This window comes from Capricornis sumatraensis, chromosome 9 (assembly GCF_032405125.1).
Source record: "Capricornis sumatraensis isolate serow.1 chromosome 9, serow.2, whole genome shotgun sequence".
Lineage (NCBI taxonomy): Eukaryota > Metazoa > Chordata > Mammalia > Artiodactyla > Bovidae > Capricornis > Capricornis sumatraensis.
The window spans coordinates 53,353,064-53,377,630 of NC_091077.1; the positions used below are offsets into that span (position 1 = coordinate 53,353,064).

Here is a 24,567-nt window from a genome sequence, read left to right on the forward strand (position 1 = left end):
TTGTCTCCTCCATCTCCACTCCTCCTGTCCTAATTCAGACTTGTAGCACCTTCTACTTGGACGCTGCCATAGCCTCCCTACTCATCTGTCTGCCTCTAAATGTGTCCATTTGGCATCACACTCCCCTCTTCAGTGGCTCTCTGTTGCCTGTGAACAAAGCTCATACTCCTTAAAATGCCAAATAAAGTTCCCTGTGTCTGCTCTCTGCCTCTCTTTCCAGTCTCATCTTGAATATGGTTTGGCTCGAATGTTTGTTATTTCTCACACACCAGCACCCAGATTCATGGCTTTGCTCATGCTCTATTTCCTATCTGGAATACCCTGGACTCCCATTTCTGTACATCATTTATGCTTCCAGTGAGATATCATATCCTCTGGTAAACCTTGTCAACCCTCTTTAGACGGATCTGGGTGCCCTCTAGCTGGCTTCCATAGCACGGTACCGTCCCTCCATCATTACACTACTAACATCAGATCCTCTTGCTGCAACCTGGACTCCTGTGTGAGTTCCTTGAAGATATGGGCATGTCTTGTTCATCCTTGATTCCTCAGTGCCTACCCACTACCCGAAACACAGTAGGATTTCATGTCTGTTGAAGAACTATGTTTTAAGTGGAGCAGGTATATTAGCCTTGGTACTTTTATAGTGTGCAAAAAGCACTCCATAGAATAGTAAAGCTAGAGGATATGCTATCCAAGACCAAGATCAAGGGTTATCAGTAGAGACTTGGAGGTAATCTAATTTGCATTTTCTGGCCCAAAAGATTAACTCCAGGCAAATACTAAAGACCCTAAAATATTAATATTTATGCTGATTTGATACCATGGGATCAGGGAATGGCAAATAAGAAAAATCAGATATTTCTCTAACTTAAACAGTTTATTTACTTATAGTCAGATATTTTAAACCTTTTCCTGAATTTTCAGACTAATACTTTCTAAATTAATCTGAAATCCATTCAGATTGTCAACCAGTTGTAGCAGAGTGAATTGTGGGGAAAAGATGGAAATAAGATGAGAAGAGGTATTCTGGGTCAGATCATGCTTTTGCTTTTACTTTGGTAAGATGGAAAAATGTTGGAGAGTTTTGATTAGAGGAGATTATTGATGAGATTTTATACTCTGATAGAATCACTCTGGCTGCTTGGAGGAGGCTTTAACTACATATAGGCAGCATGGGCAGAAGCCAAGAGACTAGTTTTAGAACTGTTGTCATTCTAGGCAAAAGATGCTGGTGTCCTGGACCAGGGTGGTAGCCAGGAGGCAGAAAAGTAATCAGATTATAGGTGTATATCAAAGACTCAGCCAAAAGAATTTGCCAGTAATTGGATGTGGATTGTAGAGAGGGAAAAAATGGATAATTCCAAGGATTTGGGGTTGAACAACAGCAAGAATGGATTTGCAATTAGGAGGAGCAGGTTTAGGGGAAAAAATCAGGAGTTCAGGTCTGGTCCCTTTTTCAGTTTATGTCTGTTAGTTGTACAAGGGGGGAATTCTGAACAGCTGAGTTGTACATACCTGTCTGGAGTTCAGAAGGGAGGTTTTAGCCTACAGATGATATTTGCAGACATAAGGCAGGTAGGGATCATCTAGAAGGTGTGTAAGGAATAGAGGTTTGAGGACCAACTTGGAACGGTCTGGTGTTCAGAATTAGGGGAAAATGAGGAGGAATCAGCAAAGGAGGCCAAGGTGGAGGGACCAAAGAGAAAGGAGATCCAAGAGGCAGTGAGTGTGTGGTGACCCAGAGGTCAAGTGAAGCAAGATTATTGTGCCTAAAATAAAAAACAACCTACCAAGTTCTAATTTACCTTAAGTCTCAGTGGATAGTGTCTTTCTGTATGTGTGCATGTGTGTGTCTGTGTGTGTGTGTGTATAATTTTTTGGCTTGAGGTCACTCAGCTACCACATATTTCCTTTGTCCCCCACCCCAAACCCCCCAACACGCCGCAGGGATTCTGAGTCCCATGCAGTTCTGGACTTCATTACTGAGTCTATGTGGTCATGAATTTTACTAGTTCTCTTTTCATCTTGTGGTAACTGCAAGATCAGTTCACCTTCGTTTCTACATTTCTAAGGAAAATCTAAAGGCCTGAGCACCTGCTGGGGCTTCCCATTCATAAAATCATTCATTCATTCACCAAATAGTTACTGGGAATTTACAATACACAGGCACTGTTCTAGGCCCTGGATTTACAGCCATGAACCACTGAGTCCCAGCACTGTCTATGCCAACAAAGAGCTTACATTCTAGCAGAGGAGGTAGGAGTGGAAGAGAGGGAGATAATGTGTGTGGGGTCAACAAATAAACAAAATAGCTTCAAATTGTTATGTCTACACTGAAGGAAACAATCAGGGGTCTGAGATGCAGAGTAACAGTAAAGAGTAACTTTGGGGACTATTTTCCACTAGGACAGCAGGGAAGCTTCTCTAAACTCTAAGATCCTGATGGTTCCAAAGTAACCAGCACATCTATTTCTTTTTAGAGTCCTGAATTGAACTTGAGGCCCTTGTTAGAACAAGGGAGGAAGCCTACCTCCAGTTCCATCTTCTGTGAGCATCTGCCCTCAACAGTTTATAGCAGTAGGGTGAAAAATCAGTTCCTTTACAATTTTATCTAACATCTGCCAGAAGAAACAGAAGATTATAAAAATGAGACTTATCAAAGTTCATCTTCCAACAAAGAGGTTAGTAACCATTTAATTTTTAATATTTATCTATTTGTTTGGCTACACCAGGTCTTACTTGAGGGACTGTGGGGTCTAGTGTCCTGATCGGAGATTGAACGCTGGCCTTGGGAGTGTGAAGTCTTAGCCACTGGACCACCAGGGAAGTCCCTGCTGCTGCTGCTGCTAAGTCGCTTCAGTCGTGTCTGACTATGTGCGACCCCAGAGACGGCAGCCCACCAGGCTCCCCTGTCCCTGGGATTCTCCAGGCAAGAACACTGGAGTGGGTTGCCATTTCCTTCTCCAGTGCATGAAAGTGAAAAGTGAAAGTGAAGTCACTCAGTCGTGTCCGACTCTTAGCGACCCCATGGACTGCAGCCTACCAGGCTCCTCCGTCCCTGGGATTTTCCTAGTTACCATTTAATTTAGCTAAAATTTTTTGGGGAACACTTAATACAGCGCAGACACTGGTCTAAGTAAGCTTTTAATATGCATCCTAACATTTAATCTTCACAAAATTCCTTGAGGTTGATACTATTATTACCCCCATTTTGCACTTAAAACTCTTGAGGTTTGGATGAACTACCTCACTGTCTAAGGTCACACAGTCAGCAAGTGGCAGGACTTCCATTAAAACCCATATCTGTCCAGTGTTCAAGATTTTGCTTTCGGCATGACTTTGAAAAAGATGATTTGAAGACATTCTTAACTATATTTTAAGTACTACAATCCTTATCTTCATGAAATTTTGTTAGATAAGAAAGAAAATTATAAGCTTTGAGGTGCTAAGTGCATAGTTGAATAATCTTTGGGATATTTCAGTGACAAACTTGTTTTAAGTGGTGTCAAGCAAATTCCATCCTAAAGTGAAAGTATGTCAGTTGGTGATTTCAAGTTTGAAAAAGCCCTACATTGTCTTTCAAGAATGCTATGAATAGAAATTGAAGGGAACTATCTGAACTAATAAAGATAAAAATATTTTTGGTAGGACATCAAATATTTAGGTCTTATTTCTTACTTAGCTCATTTAAAACCCACAAATTGAATATTTTTAAGCAGGTTTGGTAAATTGTGAGGTTTTTAAAGTTCACATAATAGAAGTTCAAGTTATAATTTATTGAGCATTCATTGTGTGCCCCTTCAGTGTACTGTGTATATTATTTCATTTGTTAACTATACTTTTATGAGATATTAATTATCAATGCTATTTAAAAGATGAAGACATTGGGTCTCAGTTAAGTAACAGATTCAAATCTATGTGTCAAAGCCAGTATTACAATCTAGGGATGGAAACCCCATGTTTCTTTCTTATGAGATCTTATTTCTTATTCAGGTTTCAGAAGGTATCTTTTATTATTAGACTGTTTTCATTCTTTAAATAAGTGACCTTTGGGAAGTATCTTTATTCTCTAGTATTCAGTTTCCTTGCCTTTAAAGCAGTGTGATTGCACTGGATGTTTTCCATAATCTCTTTTCGCTCTAAAGCTCCATGGTTCTATGACTCCATAAATAGCTCAGTTCAAAGATAATTCAGTGGTGTTCAGTGGGACTTCTGATTTTATTTTTTCAATTAAAAAAATGAAAACAGTAGGAAATTAAATCTTTTAAAACAATTTAGTCTATCTGTCTACTATTTTCTCTTTTATACACATGGATATATTATTTGACCCTTTCCTCCTTGTCATTTATACTTTATCAGTAACAATAGCCCTAAAAAATAGATTCCAATTGCTCTTGCCAACTTATAGCTAGGGAAACAGGTTGTTCCAGTGCTTCAGTCTGGGTTTTCTGAGGTCGTGGTCACTCAGTGACAAGGAAGGATTGGGACCTACGTCTCTGAAATTTCTAGTTTTACTCTGTGTTTAGTCACTCACTCTTTCATTTGATTAGTCCAGAGGTCAGTATCCTGTGGCTGGTGGGACATAAGATTTCCAAATTTTAATTTGCCAAAGGATGTTTAAAAAGACTACAGCTACTATCTTTGCTTTTCATTTAAAAAAAAATGAGTATGCCAATACCAAATATGTGGGAAGGACATACCTTAAACAGCACTTATTTAAATGGAATACATGTAGCTTCATAGAAAATTCATTACACAGTCACTTTTTTTTTTTTTTTTCATTTTATGACAGAACACAGAAAACTTCTTTCTAGGCAGGCCCAGGTCATCAGGCCAGCTTTGGAAAGCAGAGGGGTAGTTCACACTGTTACTTTTTTAGACAAAACAACCTTTTAAAAATGTCTAGTTTGTACATGGAAACATGCTAGTATTTTAATTTGAGAGTATTACAGCCACAAGTTTTATAAGTAAAAATTTTCTATACATGGGTTTTGGGTAATAGAACTATAACAGTGGGAAATTCTGGAAAAGAAATACAAAGGGAAGTAAGGAAGAAAGTGAAAGAAATCTGCCATCATCCACTGTTGCAGAAAGAGCAGATACTATATCCTCTTTGCTCTGTGCTTAGTATTAATTTTTCCTACTGGCTTCTCCCTAGAAAAAGGTGATGGAATAATTTTCTCTCTTGAAATATTGCCCTCCTCTGCCCCAACAGTGCCACCTTCAATAGACCCAGGAACCCACTAAAAACCACAACATCACCTCAAATCCAGAGTCATCTAACAGAATGTGAATTCCTGTGGAAGAAAAGTCCATCCATCAATAAGGTTTTAAAGTTGGGTATGATAGCTTTCTAATTGCTTTAGAAAGTTTTATTTATTCCCCATGACAAAATTTCTATTTTGCAACCACTGAAATGGCAACCAAAAGACTAGCAATTAACCCTTTCTCCTTATGCTCCTATTCCATTGTTTATAATATTGTTCATTTTCTGAATGTATTTCCTAGAGCACTATGTGGGATGTAACACTGGGGGAAAAAAACAGGATTCTGTGTTCCAAGAAATATGGGAAATAGTGGGTTAGGCAAAATCTCACAGTATTATTTACTTCAGGGCTTCTCAGGACCTCTAATGTGCTGAGGTACATTTAAAGTATACACATGTATGGGAAGATCCAGAGGCAAGAAAGATAGCAAATGTATGGGGGCTACTTCAATTTAAGTTATTTTTCATAAGTAAGCTGATTCATTTTGTCGTTTTAGCAGAAACAATGGTAAGAAATAGGCCAATTACTTTTATTGACCCAAATAACCCTGAGGCTGTAGTGAAATTGTATTTTTACAGTTTTCTGGTATCATCTCAGCTTTTGAATAAGTTTATTTTTATTAATGGATCATTGTTTTTCTTAAATATTGTTTCTTATTTAATATTCAATCCTGCTCTGTAAATCAGATATTATTTTTATCATAAATGCTTAAGAAAACATTCTTATAAACTTGACCAAAGAGGTGAAAGATTTATATTCTGAGAACTATAAAACACTGATAAAGGATACAGAAGATGATTCAAAGAAAAGGAAGAGATCCCATAGTCTTAGATTAGAGGAATTAACGTTGTTAAAATGGTCATACTACCCAAAGCAATCTAGAGATCTAATGCAATCCTTGTACATTTACCCATGACATTTTACATAGAACAAGAACAAAGAATCCTAAAATTTATATGGAACTGTAAAAGACCCGGAATTGCCTAAGCAATTTTGAAGGGAAAATACCAAGCTGGAGGCATAACACTCTCAGACTTCAGACAATACTATAAAGCTCTAGTAATCAAAACCGCCTGATATTGACACTGAAACAAATACATGGATCAATGGAATAGAGCAGAGAGCCAGAAATAAACCCAACCCACACACCTAGGGTCAGTTAATCCTCAAGAAAGGAGGCAAGAATTTACAATGGGAAAAAGTCTCTTCAGTAGATGATGTTGGGAAAGCTGGACAGCTGCATGTAAATCAATGAAGTTAGAATACATCTTCACACTACACACAAAAATAAACTCAAAATGACTTAAAGACTGAAATATAAGACATAATAAAACTCCTGGAAGAGAACATAGGCAAAACATTCTCTGATATAAATTGTAGGAAGTCAGTCTTTCAAGGCAATAGAAATAAAAGCAAAAATTAAAATATAATTAAATATATAAGCTTTTGCACAGCAAAGGAAACTATAAACAAAATGAAAATGCAACCTATGAACTAGGAGAAAGCATTTACAAATGATGCAACTGAAAGGGCTTAATTTCTAAAATATACAAACAGCTCATACAACTCAATAATTATAACAACAACAACAAAACAACCCAATCAAAAAAGTGGGTGGGTAGAAGACTTAAATAGACATTTCCCTAAAGAAGACATACAGATGGCCAGCGGGTACATGAAAAGATGCTCAACATCACTGATTATTAGAGAAATGCAAATCAAAACTGCAGTGAGGTACCACTTCACATCATTCAGAATGTCCATCATTAAGAAGTCTACAAATAACAAATGCTGGAGATGGTGTGGCAAAAAGGAGCCCTCCTGCGCTGTTGGTAGGAATGTAGATTGGTGCACCTGGTGCAGCAACTATGGAAAACAGTAGGAAGTTTCCTCAAAAAACGAAAAATAGAGTTGCTAAATGATCTAGCAATCCTATTCCTGAGCATATATCCAGGAAAACTCTAATTTGAGAAGATATTTGGACTTCAGTGTTCATAGCAGCACTGTGAACAGCAGCTAAGACATGGAAGGAACCTGTATGTTTATCAACAGATGAATGAATAAAAAAGATGTATATATACACAATGGAATACTACTTAGCCATAAAAAGAACAAAATAATGCCATTTGCAGCAACATGGATGGATGCAGAATTTATCATACTAAGTGAAGTAAGTCATAAAGAAAAAGACAAACGCCATATGATATCACTTATATGTGCAGTTTAAAATATGACACAAATGAGGACTTCCTTGGTGGTCTAGTGGTTGAGAATCTACCTTCCAATGCAGGGGACTTGGGTTCTATCCCAGATCAGGGAACTAAGATCCCTCATGCCATTAGACAACTAAACCTGCATGCCACAGTGAAGAGCCCACGCATACCACAGGGAAGACCCAGCACAGTCAAAAACCAGAAACATACAGACGTAGAAGTAAACTTAGAGTTACCAAAGGAGAAATGGTTTAAGGGGGAATATATTGGGAGTTTGGGATTAGCACATCCAGACTACTCACATAAAATAGTTAAAACAAGAAGGTCCTGCTGCTGCCGCTGCTAAGTCACTTCAGTTGTGTCTGACTCTGTGCAACCCCATAGACAGCAGCCCACCAGGCTACCCTGTCCCTGGGATTCTCCAGGCAAGAACACTGGAGTGGATTGCCATTTCCTTCTCCAATAAGAAGGTCCTGATGTATAACAAAGGGAACTAATATTCAATATTCTGTAATAAAGCATAATGGAAAAGAAAAATTCTTAAAGCTAATAATTTTCCTTTTTGGAAGCTATGTAAGAACCATGTATTAATGCAGATGATCAAAATTCAGGCAGAAGTGAAACAGTAGGTTTTGTGATTAGTGCATTTTATCAATTAGAGTTGTGTTTGGCTTTGAGTAGCAACAAACCCCATTAACGGGACTTAAACAGGTTATGTTTTTTTCCCCTTCAAGTGATGAGTAGTTGAGAGGAAGGCACTTTGGGGATAAGAGTTATGGCTCCATGGCATCTGGCTTTCACTATCTTCCCATACATCAGCCCCTAGCATGTGGTATTCTTCTTCATAGTTGCAAGATAGCTGCTCCTCCTTCATGCTTTGTACCCACATTCTTGGCAAAAACAAGAGGAAGGAAGGTGGGCAAAAGATGTGTGTCAGTTGTCTCCTTATTTAAAACAAACAAACCCTTTTCCAAACCCTACACAGTAGATTTCTGGTTATACCTCAATGGCCAGTAACATGGCCACGGTCATGAGTAGCGCTGTGAAAGTCACAGGAATTGAAATCTTTAGCTGGGCACTTGAGGTTCTGCTAGTAACATAGCCTAAGATTGGAGCTGTACTACCAGTTAGAATCTCAGCTCTATAGATTGGTGGTTATCTCACAGTAGATGATTCCTTTTCAGTTTCCTCTTGCATAAAATGGAGATAAGATAATAATCTTGTTGTTATGAGATTAACTTCTGTAAAGAGTTTAGAAAAGTATTTGATAAATAGTAAATGTTATATAAGTACTTTCTCATTAAATGAGTAAGGAAGATGGGGGAATGGACTTTGGGTAGAAAAGTAGCAGGCATGGAATAAACAAACATTAAAAAATGGAAATAAAAATATTGCTAACATATATAGGAGACTTATGTAGTACAAGGAATGAGTTTATTAATTTCTTGCATGAAAGAATGTTAATTAAGTGCTGTTACCTCCCTTAACAGGGCTTCTCAGGTGGCATAATGGTAATAAATCCGTTTGCCAATGCAGGAGATGCAAAAGACATGAGTTTGATCTCGTGGAAGACTCCCAGGAGGAGGAAGTGGCAACTCGCTCCAGTATTCTTGCCTGTAAAATTCCATGGACAGAGGAGCCTGGCAGGCTGCAGTCTGTGGGGTTGCAAGGAGTCAGACATAGCTAAGTGCAAGCGCATGCGTGTGCACATACATACACACATGCACGCACACACACACACATGCACACACACCCCACATACTTCCCTTAAAGAAAACTGCAAGCCAGTGGTTTTATCAGGATATATTACTCTTTTTTTTCTTTTGGAGAAAAATGAGAATTTTACGTCTGTTTCAGTCAGTTGCTTCTACACAAATTACAGGGCCTGGGACTTAAAGCCCAAACAAATTAGAGGCTTTTGTATAGTGATTGATGTATCTGGGACATACTAGCAAAGGGAAAACACACACACCTCAGAATGAGACCTCCTCTTTCATTCATATGTGATTTTTATTCCATTTTTAGGTATTTGGCTATTATTATTTACATGTATGAAGTGTCTTTCTTATAGACATCTTGTATGGAGATAGTTGGGCTTCCCTGGTGGCTCAGATGGTAAAGAATCCATCTGCAATGCAGGAAACCCGGGTTCGATCCCTGGTTTGGAAAGATCCCCTGGAGAAGCAAATGGCAACCAGCTCCAGTGTTCTTGCCTAGAGAATTCGATGGACAGAGGAGCCTGGCAGGTTACAGTCCATGGAGTCAAAAAGAGTCAGACAAAATTGAGTAACTAACACTTTCACTTTTCATGGAGATTGTTATTGAAGGCAGACAGATTTGAATTATAAGCATTGTTTCATCACTAACTATGTGACCTTAGGCACCTTACATCTTCAAGCTTTAGTTGCCTTATCTATAAAGTAGGGAGGGTTACAGCACCTATTTCCCAGAATTCTACTAAAGATTAAGTGAAGAAGTAATAAAAAGAAAAAATGCTTAGCATGAATCCTACTACTCAACAAAAACAATAAATGTCATTGTTAATGCTACCACCACCATCATTTTTTAAAACCAACTTTGTTGAGGTGTAATTTATATAGAAAAAAATGCACTCATGGATTTTCACAAATGTTAATGCCTTTGTGCCACAGTTGAGAAATAGATTTTCTGTTATTCCCAAATCATTGTTTTAAAATAGGATAACTGATGTCTTATCCAATAAGAACACAAAGGTGAAGTCGTGTGTAAGGAAATATATGGTATCAACTATAAAAAAAACTTGAATGAATGCTAACTAGAATTACAAAACCCAGGGAATATAGCAGAAGGAGCACTCATTTTGAGGGGTGGGTGGGGGACTGGTCAGCTGTACTGCATGTTATAGTGTCTGCCTGCTGCTGCTGCTGCTGCTGCTGTTGCTGCTGCTGCTAAGTCGCATCAGTCGTGTCCGACTCTGTGTGACCCCATAGACGGCAGCCCACCAGGCTCCCCTGTCCCTGGGATTCTCCAGGCAAGAACACTGGAGTAGGCTGCCATTTCCTTCTCCAATGCATGAACGTGAAAAGTGAAAAGTGAAAGTGAAGTCGCTCAGTCGTGTCTGACCCTCAGTGACCCCATGGGCTATAGCCTTCCAGGCTCCTCGGTTCATGGGATTTTCCAGGCAAGAGTACTGGAGTGGGGTGCCATTGCCTTCTCCTATTCAACAGCAATTCTCTCTTTTCCCTTTAACAGCACTTTGCTTGCTAACTCCCAAGGCTTTATGTGTTGGGAATGGGACTGTTTCAACTCTGGCTTTAGTCTTGTATTTCTGCTAGATTTTTTGGAAACAAACAAACAGAACTTTCTTACTGCTAATACTGCTTGACATAAGTTTGGAGAAGTAGAGAGAATCTCTGAAAATGAAGGCATCACAGAGGAAGGTCAGCTGGAGTGATGGAGAGAGAGATCTTATGCCGATATCATCAGCTAAACTGCTAGAAACTGTCCTGAAGCTGTACTACCCTGGTCATGTTACACGAGGACCAGTGAACTTTTATCATAGACGAGCTGTGTTCTCTAGCTTGTGTTCAGGAATCATGGGTGAGTGGCTCTTGCCCACCTCTGCTTGTGTGGGCTTGGAGATAACATTTGTGAGAGTGCTTTCCTGTTTTCTACAAAGGGGAAGTAATTGTATTGCGGATTTAAAGTTAATTGGACAATTCAAGTCAGAAATTATATGGATATAAAATATATTGATATCAAAAGTAGAACTGTTTGGACTAACTGGCTAATTGGAAGGAATTCAGATATTTATCTAAAATGTTTAGGCCAGATCATTTTGCCTAAATAATTTCTGTATTTCATCTGAAACTTATTTCTGGGCTTTAAGTGTTGTATTCTATTTGCATTCATGGCCACAGCCTATGCTGTTACAGGAGTCACTGTTTCTTCCTTATTGAAGAAGTGCCCCTCCCATTGGCATTGTGCATCTTTGAAGTGCCCATTGCTGTTCTAGGTGCTGGGGCTGTACAGTGAATAACACAGAAACTGTATTTCATGAAGATTACATTCTAGAAATAGAGAAACAGCTGCATCTTCCAGGGGCCAGTTACTGTACTCAATACTACTACATTCTGATTCTCTTCTTCTGATAATATTATCAAAAGTGTGAGGGGTCTTTGTGGAAATTCTGGATAAAGTTCATAAGAAATTTACATGCTATCCCTATACTTCAGTTCAGTTCAGTTGCGTCTGACTCTTTGCGACCCCATGAATCACAGCACGCCAGGCTTCCCTATCCATCACCAACTCCCAGAGTTCACCCAAACTCATGTCCATTGAGTTGGTGATGCCATCTAACCATCTCATCCTCTGTCATTCCCTTCTCCTCTGGCTCTCAATTTTTCCCAGCATCAGGGCCTTTTCAAATGAGTCAGCTCTTTACATCAGGTGGCCAAAGTATTGGGGTTTCAGCTTCAACATCAGCCCTTCCAATGAACACTCAGGACTGATCTCCTTTAGGATGGACTGGTTGGACCTCCTTGCAGTCCAAGGGATTCTCAAGAGTCTTCTCCAACACCACAGTTCAAAAGCATTAATTCTTTAGCACTCAGCTTTCTTTATAGTCCAACTCTCACATCCATACATGACCACAGGAAAAACCATAGCCTTGACTAGACAGACCTTTGTTGGCAAAGTAATGCCTCTGCTTTTTAATATGCTGTCTAGGTTGGTCATAACTTTACTGCCAAGGAGTAAGCATCTTAATTTCATGGCTGCAGTGACCATCAGTGACTTTGGAGCCCCCTAAAATAAAGCCTCTCACTGTTTCCACTGTTTCCCCATCTATTTGGCATGAAATGATGGGACTGGATGCCATGATCTTAGTTTTCTGAATGTTGAGCTTTAAGCCAACTTTTCCACTCTCCTCATTTCACTTTCATGAAGAGGCTCTTTAGTTCTTCGCTTTCTGCCATAAGGGTGGTATCATCTGCATATCTGAGGTTATTGATATTTCTCCTGGCAATCTTGATTAACCCAGTCAAGCTCTTCCCCAAATTCCTGATCCACAGAGATTAGGAGAGAAAATACAATGATCGTATTTTGCTTTAATCTATTAAGTTTTGGTGTGATTTGTTATGTATTACTTAAGAGCCAGAACACCTACTTTTAAGTGCTCAAGATATAGCATTAAGCAGATTTAGTTTCATGGAATTCCATTCCACATCTTTCTCATTCTTGGCAACTGAGGAACAACTATTTTCAGACTTTTAATTATCCATTTGATAACTGTTTGGGCCTGCTATCAAGTCTAAATTTGTAGCTACAACTGGCAAACAGATCACATTCATTCATTCATGCATTTAATAAATCAATACCTCCATGTAGATGACTTCTCTAGCTCCCGAGTTAGCATTGCCTTCTCAACGTTCCCAACTTACTATGCAGCATTGCTATTGCTTGTCGGTTTTCTATCTCACTAACCAGTAGCAGACAGGTTCATTCTGTGTTATTCATCTTTGCATCTCTAGTATCTAGTCTAGTGCCTGCACATAGCAGACCTATGTAAAAACAAAAACAAAGACAACCAACCAAACAAAAAACAAGCCACATACACACATACAAAACCACCTAACTGGAGGGCTCCTCCTTCCTAGACATACGAATAATTTATTCAAAGACAGTCCCTTTCCTCTAGCACTTTATAGTTCAGCACTGGACACTGTGGGATCCAGACTGACAGGTGCAGTTAGTGAGCTGCCTGGATTGATTACTGTGGTGGAACCCAAGGGCAATAGGGCAACACATTACAGGAAAGTGGAAGGTGGAGAAGGACACGGGAACGGATCCATTCATTTATTCCACAAATCCTTATCAATCGCCGTTGCACATATAGCACAAGGGAAGCGCTCAATATCTGTTACTAGATGCCAGCCACTGTTCTAGGCGTTAGGGATGCCGCAGCGCACAAGAAAGCGGCGGTGTCTCATTTCGTAGTCTTGAAACTCACAGTATTTATTGCAAAGGACTACAGGCAGTGGACGTAATTATGTAAAATTGTGTGAGGTGCGCAGCAGGAAAACAGGCGGCTGAAATTCTTGAAAGGATGTTAGATCTTTCGGTTGGGGGCAGCCGTGGGCGGGTTTTGAGCAGGAGTGGCCTTGAGGGGGCCGGACTGTAGGGGGCGGGAAGACTGCAGGCCAGAAGAGCTGGTAATTTTAAGATGTAAGTATGTTTTGCTTGAGTGGAAGAAGGAGCTTGTGTCTAGGGGCGACGTGGTCGCTTGGTACGCTCGGGGTTCTCCTGGGACGTGCGCGAGTGCTAAGTCGTTTCAGTTGTGTCCGACTGGGGAATGCCTTTTGAGTGTAAGCACGATTGCCTCAGCCTTAGGGGAACTGCAGCCCTAAATTCCTAGATTTTTCATGTTCGGCACATCTAGGCTCCTCCGCTCCCTAGATATGCAGACGCACCGTCTCCGGCTCGGATCCCGGCCGCTGCGCTGGCCCACGCGGCAGCAATCTTCGTTCCTTCCTGGCTCCGACTGTGCAACCCAGAGCAGACGGGAGGGGGCGGAGCTTGTGCTGCGGACCTAGGCGGTGGCGTGGGCCACGCCCCCGACCTAGACCCCGCCTCTGGACCCCGTTGATTGGGTTATGGTCGCGGAAGGGCCGGGCATCCTCGGAAGGCCCGTGGGTAGGGCTGAGACGGGGTTCTGATTGGCTTGGCTGGGATTAGGTCATTGCTAGCAGGTTCGTCCGGCTCGGACGCCGGCTGGGCGGCCGAGGCTGCTGTGAGAGGGCGCTCGAAGCTGCAGGAGAGCGAACTGGCGAAGGAGGCGGGCAGGCGGCTGCTGCACTCGCTCGACTGCTCGTTCCCTTCCCGTCGCCGCTGCGGGTCCTCTGCTGCTCTTCCTGCTCCGCGCCCTCTCGGTTACACGCCGTTGGAGCAGACGCTCTTCGTTCGCCTCCAGGCTCTGTTCAGGAGTCGTGCGCGCCCGCGGACCCCGCGCTGAGACCGAGCCGGCGCCACACCTGTGGAGCCGGCGGCCGTCGGGGGTGCCGGCCAGGGTCTCGCCGCGTGCGTGCTCCGGGCTGCGGGCCGCCGGAGCCCCGGGGGAGGCGCGCCCCCCGGCTGGGCGCCGCGGACACCATGGGGCTGCCCGCGCTCGAATTCAGTGACTGCTGCCTCGACAGCCCTCACTTCCGAGAGACGCTGAAGTCGCACGAAGCGGAGCTGGACAAGACCAACAAATTCATCAAGGAGCTCATCAAGGACGGGAAGTCACTCATCAGCGCGCTCAAGAGTGAGTGCCCGGGAGCCTGGCGGGGACGGTGCCCCGGGGCGGGAGGGGCCGTCGGGCGGCGCTCTAGGGGTCCCGCGCCGGGCTGGATTTCTGCCCCCGGGCGCTGAGGGACGGGCGTAGACCCTTGTCGCGAAGCGGAAAGAATACGTAAAATGGGCGAGCTAGCAACAAGACAGTGAAGGCAGAGACCCGTCACCCGGCCGTTTGCGTTCCGGGGGGACTGGGAGGTGACCGAGCGCGAGTAGCGCTCTGGGGCGCCGCGGGTGGGTGTGCGCGTCACACAGGTGTCTCAGGAGTGGGACTGGAGTGCCTGGAGCACCGTAGCATATTGGGAAACCCCTTCGCGTCCACGACTCCGACTTCCTTGGGAGAGAGTTGCTCACCCCTGAGTGCCCAGCCGTGGGAATGGAGCGTGCCCCGCCAAGGGGGCGCTGCCTCCCCTCAGGAAAAGGCGGGTTGTGCCTGCTTCACTCCCGCCTGCTCAGGGCCGCCGGGGTCTCCGAGAGATCTCCTTCCCTTCCCAGAAAAGGGCTGGGTAGGGTGGTTGGTCAGCTCGCGATTCTTTGGAATAGTGGCAGCTTTTAACCCACCAGGTCTAGAATCAGGGCCACGTACGTGTGCAGGTTCTGATTCCTGTGTTTAGCAGAAGGTGATAGGGGTGGGAGTACAGAATCAGAGTGTTCCTTTACTCTAAACTGTGGGCGAGGGTTTAAAAATAGAACGAACATATCCTCTCCCTCTCTCGCTCCCTCACACTCCTTTTTTACCTCTCCCAATATCCTTGAAAACTCAAAGGTTTGGGAAGGAATGTCCTCGATCTTCGCTCAGAAAGAAGTTTAAACTTATCCTTAGAGATTTTCGAACCTTTTGCAAAACCATTTTTGCAAATTTCCCTTTGGCAGGGGAGAAATGAAATTTACATTCTGTGTATGATTTCCCTTGTCATTTGCAGAGCCAGAGAGTGTCTCCTTCTGGCCAAACGAGTGCTCTAGGGATGGATGCCTTGGATTGCTGAGCTCCTTTTTTTGGGTGCCTTTTCTGTCTACCCATTTAAGAATAATTTGGTCCATCTTTTATTTTTAAGAATCAGAAATAACATAAAGGCAGATAGTGGAATTGTCTTTCACTTGACTTTTCCTTTCTCTTTGCTGCATTTCTTAATAGGTGATATCTTTCAACTAGGAAAGCTTGTCTTGGTAGAGTGCAGCCGTGGGCCTGAGAATTGTCACCAAGTCTCTTTAAAGGAGACTTAAAGTCAAGTGCCTGAGATGTCATTTTGTGAGCCTGTTGTTTCTAAAGATGAAGAAGACAGAGGAGCCCCAGGGCAGCAAGTGGTAGTCTTTTGAGGTGAAATAAAAGTAGAACTTTGGTGTGCTGAGGCTCTTCAGAGGCAGGGTCTCTGTTGGAGGCTGTGACCTGAAGCAAATGAATAGACTCTTCTTTTGTTGATGACCAGGGCCGTCCTTAGAATATGTAACCCCTAGTTTGGAGTAAGTTAGGGGCTCACTTACAGGTTGGGCCCACACATTTTGTTTGAATCTCAGACTGGCTTTAATTGGGCCTCTGCTTTATTCAGCAAACATCTGGAGTGCCTGCTGTGTGCGCGATATTACCCTGGGCACTGAGGATGTAGTAGTGACTGTTCTGTTGTTCCTGTGGCTGTGGAGACTTACTCCATACTAGGCACTGCTTCACCCACAAATTATCTCACGTATTAGAACTCATCTTTCAAATGAGAAAGCAGGCTTGAAAGAGTCACTGGCTGAGAGTCTCACCGCTCTGAGAGCAGGGCTGTTTTTGTCCCCCGCAGGGTCTGAGCCAGAGATGAAGTCCCTGCTGATGTTGAGCTCTTAATTCTGTCTCATTCCTCTTGCCCAGAATGGAGCCCCTGGTCCAAGAGTGTTGGAATTTGGACTTGCATTCTGTATCTTAGCCTTGAGTCTGAGGAAGATGCCTTTATGTGATTGGCAGTTTATCTGCTTGCCACTATTTTTAAGGTGTGTATGGGGGAGGAACTTAAGAATTCTTTGGGTCGGAGGAAACAGTACAGGTGATAAAAAGAGTTTTTTAAATTGTCTAATGAATGGACCAGCTCTATAACGTGGGGGAGAGCTAGGTGTTCTAATCTCTTAATATCCAGCTCTATTACTAACTATTCTCTTCTACTCTTATTAGTGCTTGAACAGGTGCCACATGCCTTCTTAAAGAAGGTGGAGAGGATTATTATTTCCTGAACTTCAGGCATTGTGTTATCATTGGGTCCTTCTTGCATGGCATATTACTATGCTAGTATATGTGTATTCATTTTCTTTGGATCATCTTTATCACTTCTGCAAAATGTAAAGCGTTTTAAAAATATATATATATGTAAAAATACATAATTGTGTAAAAGTAACATTGGTTTAGATGATTTATAGGCTCTTCCCTCTCTAAAATTTTATGGCTTTATTTTATAATTAGTATGCACAGATCTTTGGGTTTAGATTTCCTTTGTGTGTTAATCTGAGGCTATAATACTGGCCTCCAGGGATTGCTGAAGTTCAGCTAGATCATTGCTCTTTATGAATGAGGAAACTGAAAATCAGAGAGATCAGTCACCTGCCCAAGGCATCACAGCAGTTAAGTGTACTTAAACATAAGTTATCTGATTCCAGAGCCTGTGCACTTAACTGTGAAGTAGAAATGTTGTGTAGGTCTGTTGTCTATCGAATACCCTTGAGAATCTGGTAAACAAACGAACTCCTAGAAGTCTTTCCCTGGAGCTCAAACCTCTGGGCTGGACACATGGCAGCTAAGCAATAAAATAATTTGGGATCTGCATTTCAAAAACTCTTGCCTTTGGAGAAAGTTCTTGTTTGATGTGGTGACTCCCAGTCAATTTCTTCTGTGCTAATTTGTCTAGGCATTTTCTGTGAGCACTCTTTCCTTGACCTGATTAATCTGTCTCAGTCCAGAGGATTCAGTGTGCTTTGGTCCTTTTTTCTTTCTGGAGAGATAATAGAGGCTGGCGATGACGTTCAGACTTGTAGAATTAAGTTTTAGGATTTTCTGTGTTCTTGACCTTATCACTTACTGGGCAAGGCACTAAGCCTGAGCTCCTCCTGTGTAAAATGGGAAGAGCCACGCTGACCTCCTAGGGCTGTTGTGAGCACGAAATGAAACGTGCATGTAAAGAAAGCACTTAGCTTGGAGCCTGGTGTGTAGTGCTGCTTAGTTAATGGCAGCTATTATTATCTTCCAGAATGTCAAGACTCAGAGCAAGAGTCACTAATAGCAGAATTGTCTACACAAGTGCACTGAACTTCATTTCTGTCTGTCTCATGGACTTCATGGCAAACCAAATGTGATTTCATAGAACTGGGAAAGTGAATTAGGCTTTTGGTTTTGAGAGGTGGTTTTCAGGAACTGTTTTCTTTCCACCTTCAGTTGGTTTATGGACTTGTTCCTGGGGATATGCCCCTTTCAATTTGACTTCTTTCTAAGATAGAGTGAATTCTCTTACTTTAATAGACTTAGGTGGGAGGGATGGGGCAGGAATTCACATTTTAGAATATCAACTTTATTGAGATGTAATCTGTTCACCCTCTTAAAGCATCCAGTTCAGTGGTTCTTAGTACATCCACAGAGCTATACAGCTGTCACCACAATCAATCTTAGAATATTTTCATCACCTCCAAAAGAAATTCCATTACCATAAACAGTCAGCCCCCACCATTTTCTTCCAAGTCCTCCCTCCCCATTCTCCTGCCCTCCAAGCCCTCGTCAAGCACTGATGTATTTTCTGTCTCTATTGATTTTCCTATTCTGTATATCAGAAGTGTAATTTTAATGGTTTTCTCTTAGATGGTGGTGGGCAACTTGAGGCACTGAGTTCTTGATTGGAATTTCAGGTGGGAAACTTTGAACCATAAGCTACTCTCCTACAGTGGGGTTTAAGTAGGGGTGAGGTCCCAGAGACTGAACTGTGTCCTAGGAGAAAACCCAGTTGTCTCATGAGATGGAAAGATGGATTCATTCTAGTTCCTGGCTCTTTCAAGGATACAGAAAGTGAAAGTGTTAGTAGCTCAGCCGTGTCTGACTCTGTGACCCCATGGACTAGCCTGCCAGGCTCCTCTGTCCATGGAATTCTCCAGGCAAGAATACTGGAGCTGGTTGCGATTTCCTTCTCCAGGGGATCGTCCCAATCCAGGGATCGAACCCAAGTCTCCTGCATTGCAGGTGGATTTTTTATCATCCTAGCCACCAGGGAAGAGACTACCAAAACTAGAACAAGGATCCAACCCCTTCTGTCAGTCAGCTTTCAGTCAACTTGGGGCAGAGAGTGTGATACTGAATAAAGCCTTTCTCTGGGGTTGATATCTTGTTGGGTGACACTTTTTTTTTTTGAGTAAAGTGAAATGAGTGTATCTGTGTTTCTCTAGTTCAGCCTATAGTTTTCCTGAGGCTTTTTGGGTATGATATGCCTTTATCACTGCATTCTCAGAGGTTAGTAATTCTGACCTGCATCACATTTCCAAGGCAATCACAGTGAATTTTAACAGAAATAAATTAATAAGAATGCCAGTAAAAAACACAGCAATAAATTTTAGCTGCTATGTATTTGTCTGTCAATATCAAATCTTAAATTCAAGGCACATTTATCTTTTAACACAAATAAGAGTTGTAGAAATCTGTCGTAATAACTGTACATGAACAAAGCAAAATGCTGTATTTTGGACCTTGAACCAAATGGAGAGATGGATAAAAAGTCTGGTATACTTAAGTGAGGTCATACTTAAAAGGTTTTTTGCTAAGGCATGAAGAAAGAACATTTAGATAGTACATTACTTAGGGGGAAAAAAAAAGAATGAGATTTAAATAGTTTTGATAATATTTACTAGAGGGCATTCATGAGGCTCAGTGGGGCCCTGACCTCATATTATGGGGGGAAAAGAAGTAAAAATTATCTCATATCTACATTCTTAAATAATGCAAGCTGTCATTAATTGCTGTAGTCTAAACGTCCAGTCTAATAGATGTGTTCTAGAAGAAGCATGAAAAAAAAGTGAAAGTGAAAGTTGCTCAGTTGTGTCCAACTCTGCGTACTCCAGGCCAGAATACTGGAGTGGGTAGCCATTCCCTTCTCCAGGGGATCTTCCCAGCCCAGGGATCAAACCCAGGTCTCCCGCATTGCAGGTGGATTCTTTACCAGCTGAGCCACAAGGGATGCCCAGAATAAGCATATATATCTTCAGTGTATTGAAAATTGTTTCTAATCCTCCATTGGTAACTGCTCTTCTGCATTTCACAATGATCTGGATTCTGAACATTAGTAATACTAGTGGGCACTCTCTTTATAGAAGTCCTTCCGCAGGATGTCTTCCAAGAATACATCCTGGATGTGGCTCTGGTGCCTCAGATGGTAAAGCGTCTGCCTGCAATACGGGAGACCCAGGTTCTATCCCTGGGTTGGGAAGATCTCCTGGAGAAGGAAATGGCAACCCACTCCAGTATTCCTGCTTGGAGAATCCCAGGGACGGAGGAGCCTGGTAGGCTACGGTCCATAGGGTTGCAAAGAGTTGGACACGACTGAGCCACTTCTCTTCTGGCCCCTTTATGTAGATGGGGAACATATCTCAGCATTAAGTTCATTTAAGAAGTGAACTCTACAGAATTAACTTGGAACTGGTAATGTGCAGGCTGAGGAGACCCAGACCTGGGGCACATAGTGCAATTCAGAGAGCCAGGCCTCTGTTATCAGGCAGACTTGATGTTCAGTCAAGCTCTAGCACATACATGCTGTTAAGACCTTGGGAGCACTGTCAGTTTTCTCAACAAACAAGCAAACAGAAAACCTGGAACCTTGCCAGCAGCTCTTGTTCTCGAAACACTCACCAAGGGCCCAGCCCTATGCTAAGTGCACACACTGTCTCATGGGTCCTTAACGCAGTCCTGTGAGGTGAATACTCTTATTCACCTGCAGCGCCGTCCTACGAGGTGAATACTCTTATTCACCTGCATTTTGCAGTTAGGATAACTTGTCTCAGGTCACAGAGCCAGGAAGTTGTGTAGGCAAGTTTTGAACTTGGCAACGGACTGCAGGGCTTCTCTTAAACATGAGCCATCAGTGCTTCAGTAAACACTTTGCCAGTGAAGATACAAATTCTTCAGAGGTAGACGCTAGACAGGAGAAATGTGCAGCAGGTGTTAGATTAAGTGAGAATATTGTACCCATTGTTTTTCAGTCTCTGAGTCCTGGTTGCAAAGAATAGCCAAGATTTGTATTGTGCTCTGAAGTTTTGTGCTCTCATCATCGTAGGATTAAAGACCCATTGTAGGCTAGTGAGGCATAAGTAAAGGGTGCCTGACTACTTCTTGGCTTTTTGAAGCAGTAGAGTTGCTCTTTGGGGGTAGCACTGATTACCAGTGAGTTTCTCTCTTTTTTTAATGTTATTTAGAAAATGCATACTTTTCTAACATTTCTTTTTTCAGTTGAAATATTTAAAAATTGAGATATAATTGACACAGAACATTTTTTTAGTGTTAGGTGTACAATGTCACGATTCACTATTTGTATATATTATGAAATGATCGCCACAGTATGTCTAGTTAACATCCATCACCATACATATATTACGAATTTTTTTTCTTGTGATGAGAACTTTTAAGATCTATTCTCTTAGCAGCTTTCAAATTATAGTACTATTAACTACAGTCACCATGCTATGCATCACATTCCACAACTTACTTATTTTGTGAATGAAAGTTATTCTCTTTTAACTGGGTAGTAAAGAGTTGAACATGGAGGCCAAAAACCTGTTCCTGGGTCTGATTTGTTAAGATAAATAGTTCGTCCTTTTTGCTCATTAAAACGAGAGTGGAAAAAAAAATCAAGAGTGGTGTGCTTAAAACACCACTTTTGTACTTCTTTAGGATTTGATGTAGGTTTTTGCAGTAGTGAGATGAATCCTTCGTTAATAGTATAAACTCCCAAAGGCTCTTCAGTACCAACCTGCTTTGTTTAGGACTAATATTATTTTTTACTTACCAAATCCTAAAGGATCAAATGCATATGGAGTTAGGTAACAAAAAGTTTTTTTCTCAGCTCTTTTGCTTTGCTTTAACACCTTTCGAATAAAAGAAGAAAAAGCATTTCCTAATTATTTGTAAATGGTGGTAATTTGCAATACTGACATTTGGAATATTACTCATACAAATATAAACATCTGCAAATTATATCCAAACAAGATTTTGTAGTTTTTATATAACACTGGCTTTAAAAAAAGTCCTTCCACTTTAATTCAGTTATTCAGTTCTGGATTGGACTGAATAAATTGCATCTATAATCTGTACAAAATTTCCCACGTGGCTCAGTGTAAAGAATCTGCCTTCAATGCAGGAGACATAGGTTTGATCCCTGGGTCAGGAAGATCCTCTGGAGAAGGAAATGGCAATCCACTCCAGTATTCTTGCCTGGGAAATCTCATGGACAGAGGGCTGTATTCACTGGGGTCGCAAAAGAGTTGGACACTACTCAACGACTAAATAACAATCATCTATAGCACTCAGCCCACTGATTTGAGGCTTAAGTTCCCCCTTCCCTCCTTTTTAAAAAATATGATTAATAAGCTTTATTTTTTAGAGCAGTTTCAGGTTTACAGAAATACTGAGTGGAAAGTATAGAAAGTTCCCATATAGCCTCTCACACCCATTTCTCTCAGATAGTACATTTGTTACAATAATGACATAGTGTTATAACTCAAGTCCATAGTTTACACAAGGGTTCATTCTTTGTGTTGTATATTCTGTGGGTTTTGACAAATGTGTTGACCTTAACAGTATCATGCAGAAGAGTTTCAGCCTGTGAAATACATGTCTTTGTATGGACATATGGTTTCATTTCTTATTTAATTTCCCACCTAGGAGTAGAATTACTAGGATGCATAGATAAACTTAGGTTTAATTTTGTAAAAGCCTGCAAAACTCTATTCTGTACCAGAGGCATTCTTTTAAATTCCCCTCAGGAACATCCAAGGGTTCCAGTCTCTCCACATTATCACCAATACCTGCTATTGTCTGTCTTTTTGATTGTAGCCATCCCAGTGGGTGGGAAGAGGTACCTCTTCGTTTTAGTTTGCATTTCTGTGATACTTACAATGTCAAGCATCTTTTCATAAGCTCATTGGCCACTGGTGCATTTTCTTTGCTGAAGTGTCTGTTCAGATCTTTTAGATGGGCACTGTTTATATCTTGGATTGTTTTTTTAATCCTTTCGTGCGTACATGCTCAGTTTCCAAGTTGTATCTGACTGTTTGTGATCCTGTGGACCATAGCCCGCCAGGCTCCTCCATCCATGGGATTTCCTAGGCAAGAATACTGGAGTGAGTTGCCATTTCCCTCTCCAGGGACTCTTCCAGACCCTGGGATCAAACCTGCATCTCCTGCATTGCATTCTTTACCACTGAGCCTCCTGGGAAGCCCTTAATTCTTTTACTTTTTCCATAAAACTTTTGATGAGTAAGTGAACACCATTGGGTATACTTTATTTGCACTCATTTGGGGACTTTTTGCTTCTACTTGCTTCAACCTCAGATGTACTTGATTGATCAGTTTCACATCCCAGGGCTTGAGAGGTGATTCTGACAAGGCTATGGTTCAGATTTCTGCTCTAGTTAGGCCAGTCAGTGTCCCTCTGGGGAGAGGCCCCAGGCTGAACTTCCTAATGCTGGCCAATGTAAGCTAATGATCACAAACCCCATGAATTGACAAAATGAGAATGGGTCAGGGAGAAAGTGTTGTCACCATGCAGCTTTTGGGGAATGCAGTTCATGAAGGTGACTTTGTTACCCGGTCTAGGCCATTGCATTTTTGAAAGTTAGCCAAAGGAGAGGTGCCAGTATGAAGTTAAGTGTCATACATTTCTGACTGACTCAAGTTTTAATTTTTAAAATTATAACCCAGTATGTTTTAAATTGTATATCTTAGGCCACCAGAGGAAGGCTTTCATTCAACAAACATGGAGTCTTACTTTGCTCTTACCTTGTCATCCAAGCCTTGGCCTCGAGGAAGGGCTTTTAAGGTTGCGGTAACAGATGCAGAAGTTGTGAGGTGAGAGGAATTATGGGGTGTCCCGGGGCTCGCAGGGAGGCCAGTGTAGCTGGAGCAGAGCGATGGCAGATGAACAGGGAGAGAGGCTGGGAGCCAAGTCCTCGAGGTCTTGACTCCCAAAGGGACTTTGAGTTTCATTCTGAGTGTGATGGAAAGTCAGGGGAAGGTTGTGACATCATCCTTCTTGTGCTTTAAGAGATTATGGGGACCACTGTGTAGAGAATAATTTAGTGGGGCAAGAATGGAGGCAAGGAGAGCAGTTAGGAGGCTGTATAATAGGTGAAGTAAGAGGCAGTTGCACCTTGGGCTAGGGGGCAGTGTTGGAGATGTAGGTCAGATTCTGGGTGTTTTTGGAAGCCCACAAGATGTACTATTTGATTGGATTTAGGCTTTGAGACTAAAAATCAAGAATGATTCAGATGTTTTTAGCTAGAGCAGTTACGGAGAAGGCAATGGCAACCCACTCCAGTACTCTTGCCTGGAAAATCCCATGGACGGAGGAGCCTGGTGAGCTGTAGTCCATGGGGTTGCAAAGAGTCAGACACGACCGAGCGACTTCACTTTCACTTTTCACTTTCATGCATTGGAGAAGGAAATGGCAACCCACTCCAGTGTTCTTGCCTGGAGAATCCCAGGGACGGGGGAGCCTGGTGGGCTGCCGTCTATGGGGTCGCACAGAGTTGGGCACGACTGAAGTGACTTAGCAGCCGAGCAG

General features: G+C 42.0%; 1 protein-coding gene across 2 annotated transcripts in view; it reads left to right on the top strand.

The window, feature by feature from the left end:
• Nucleotides 1-14,611: 14,611 nt before the first annotated feature.
• Nucleotides 14,612-24,567, top strand: part of ARHGAP26 (Rho GTPase activating protein 26) — a 474,825-nt gene continuing 464,869 nt past the window's right edge. For both annotated transcript variants that reach the window (XM_068979311.1, XM_068979312.1), the window contains exon 1: nucleotides 14,612-14,765. In XM_068979311.1, coding sequence (XP_068835412.1) covers nucleotides 14,612-14,765 — 154 coding nt within the window. The remainder of the gene's footprint in view (nucleotides 14,766-24,567) is intronic.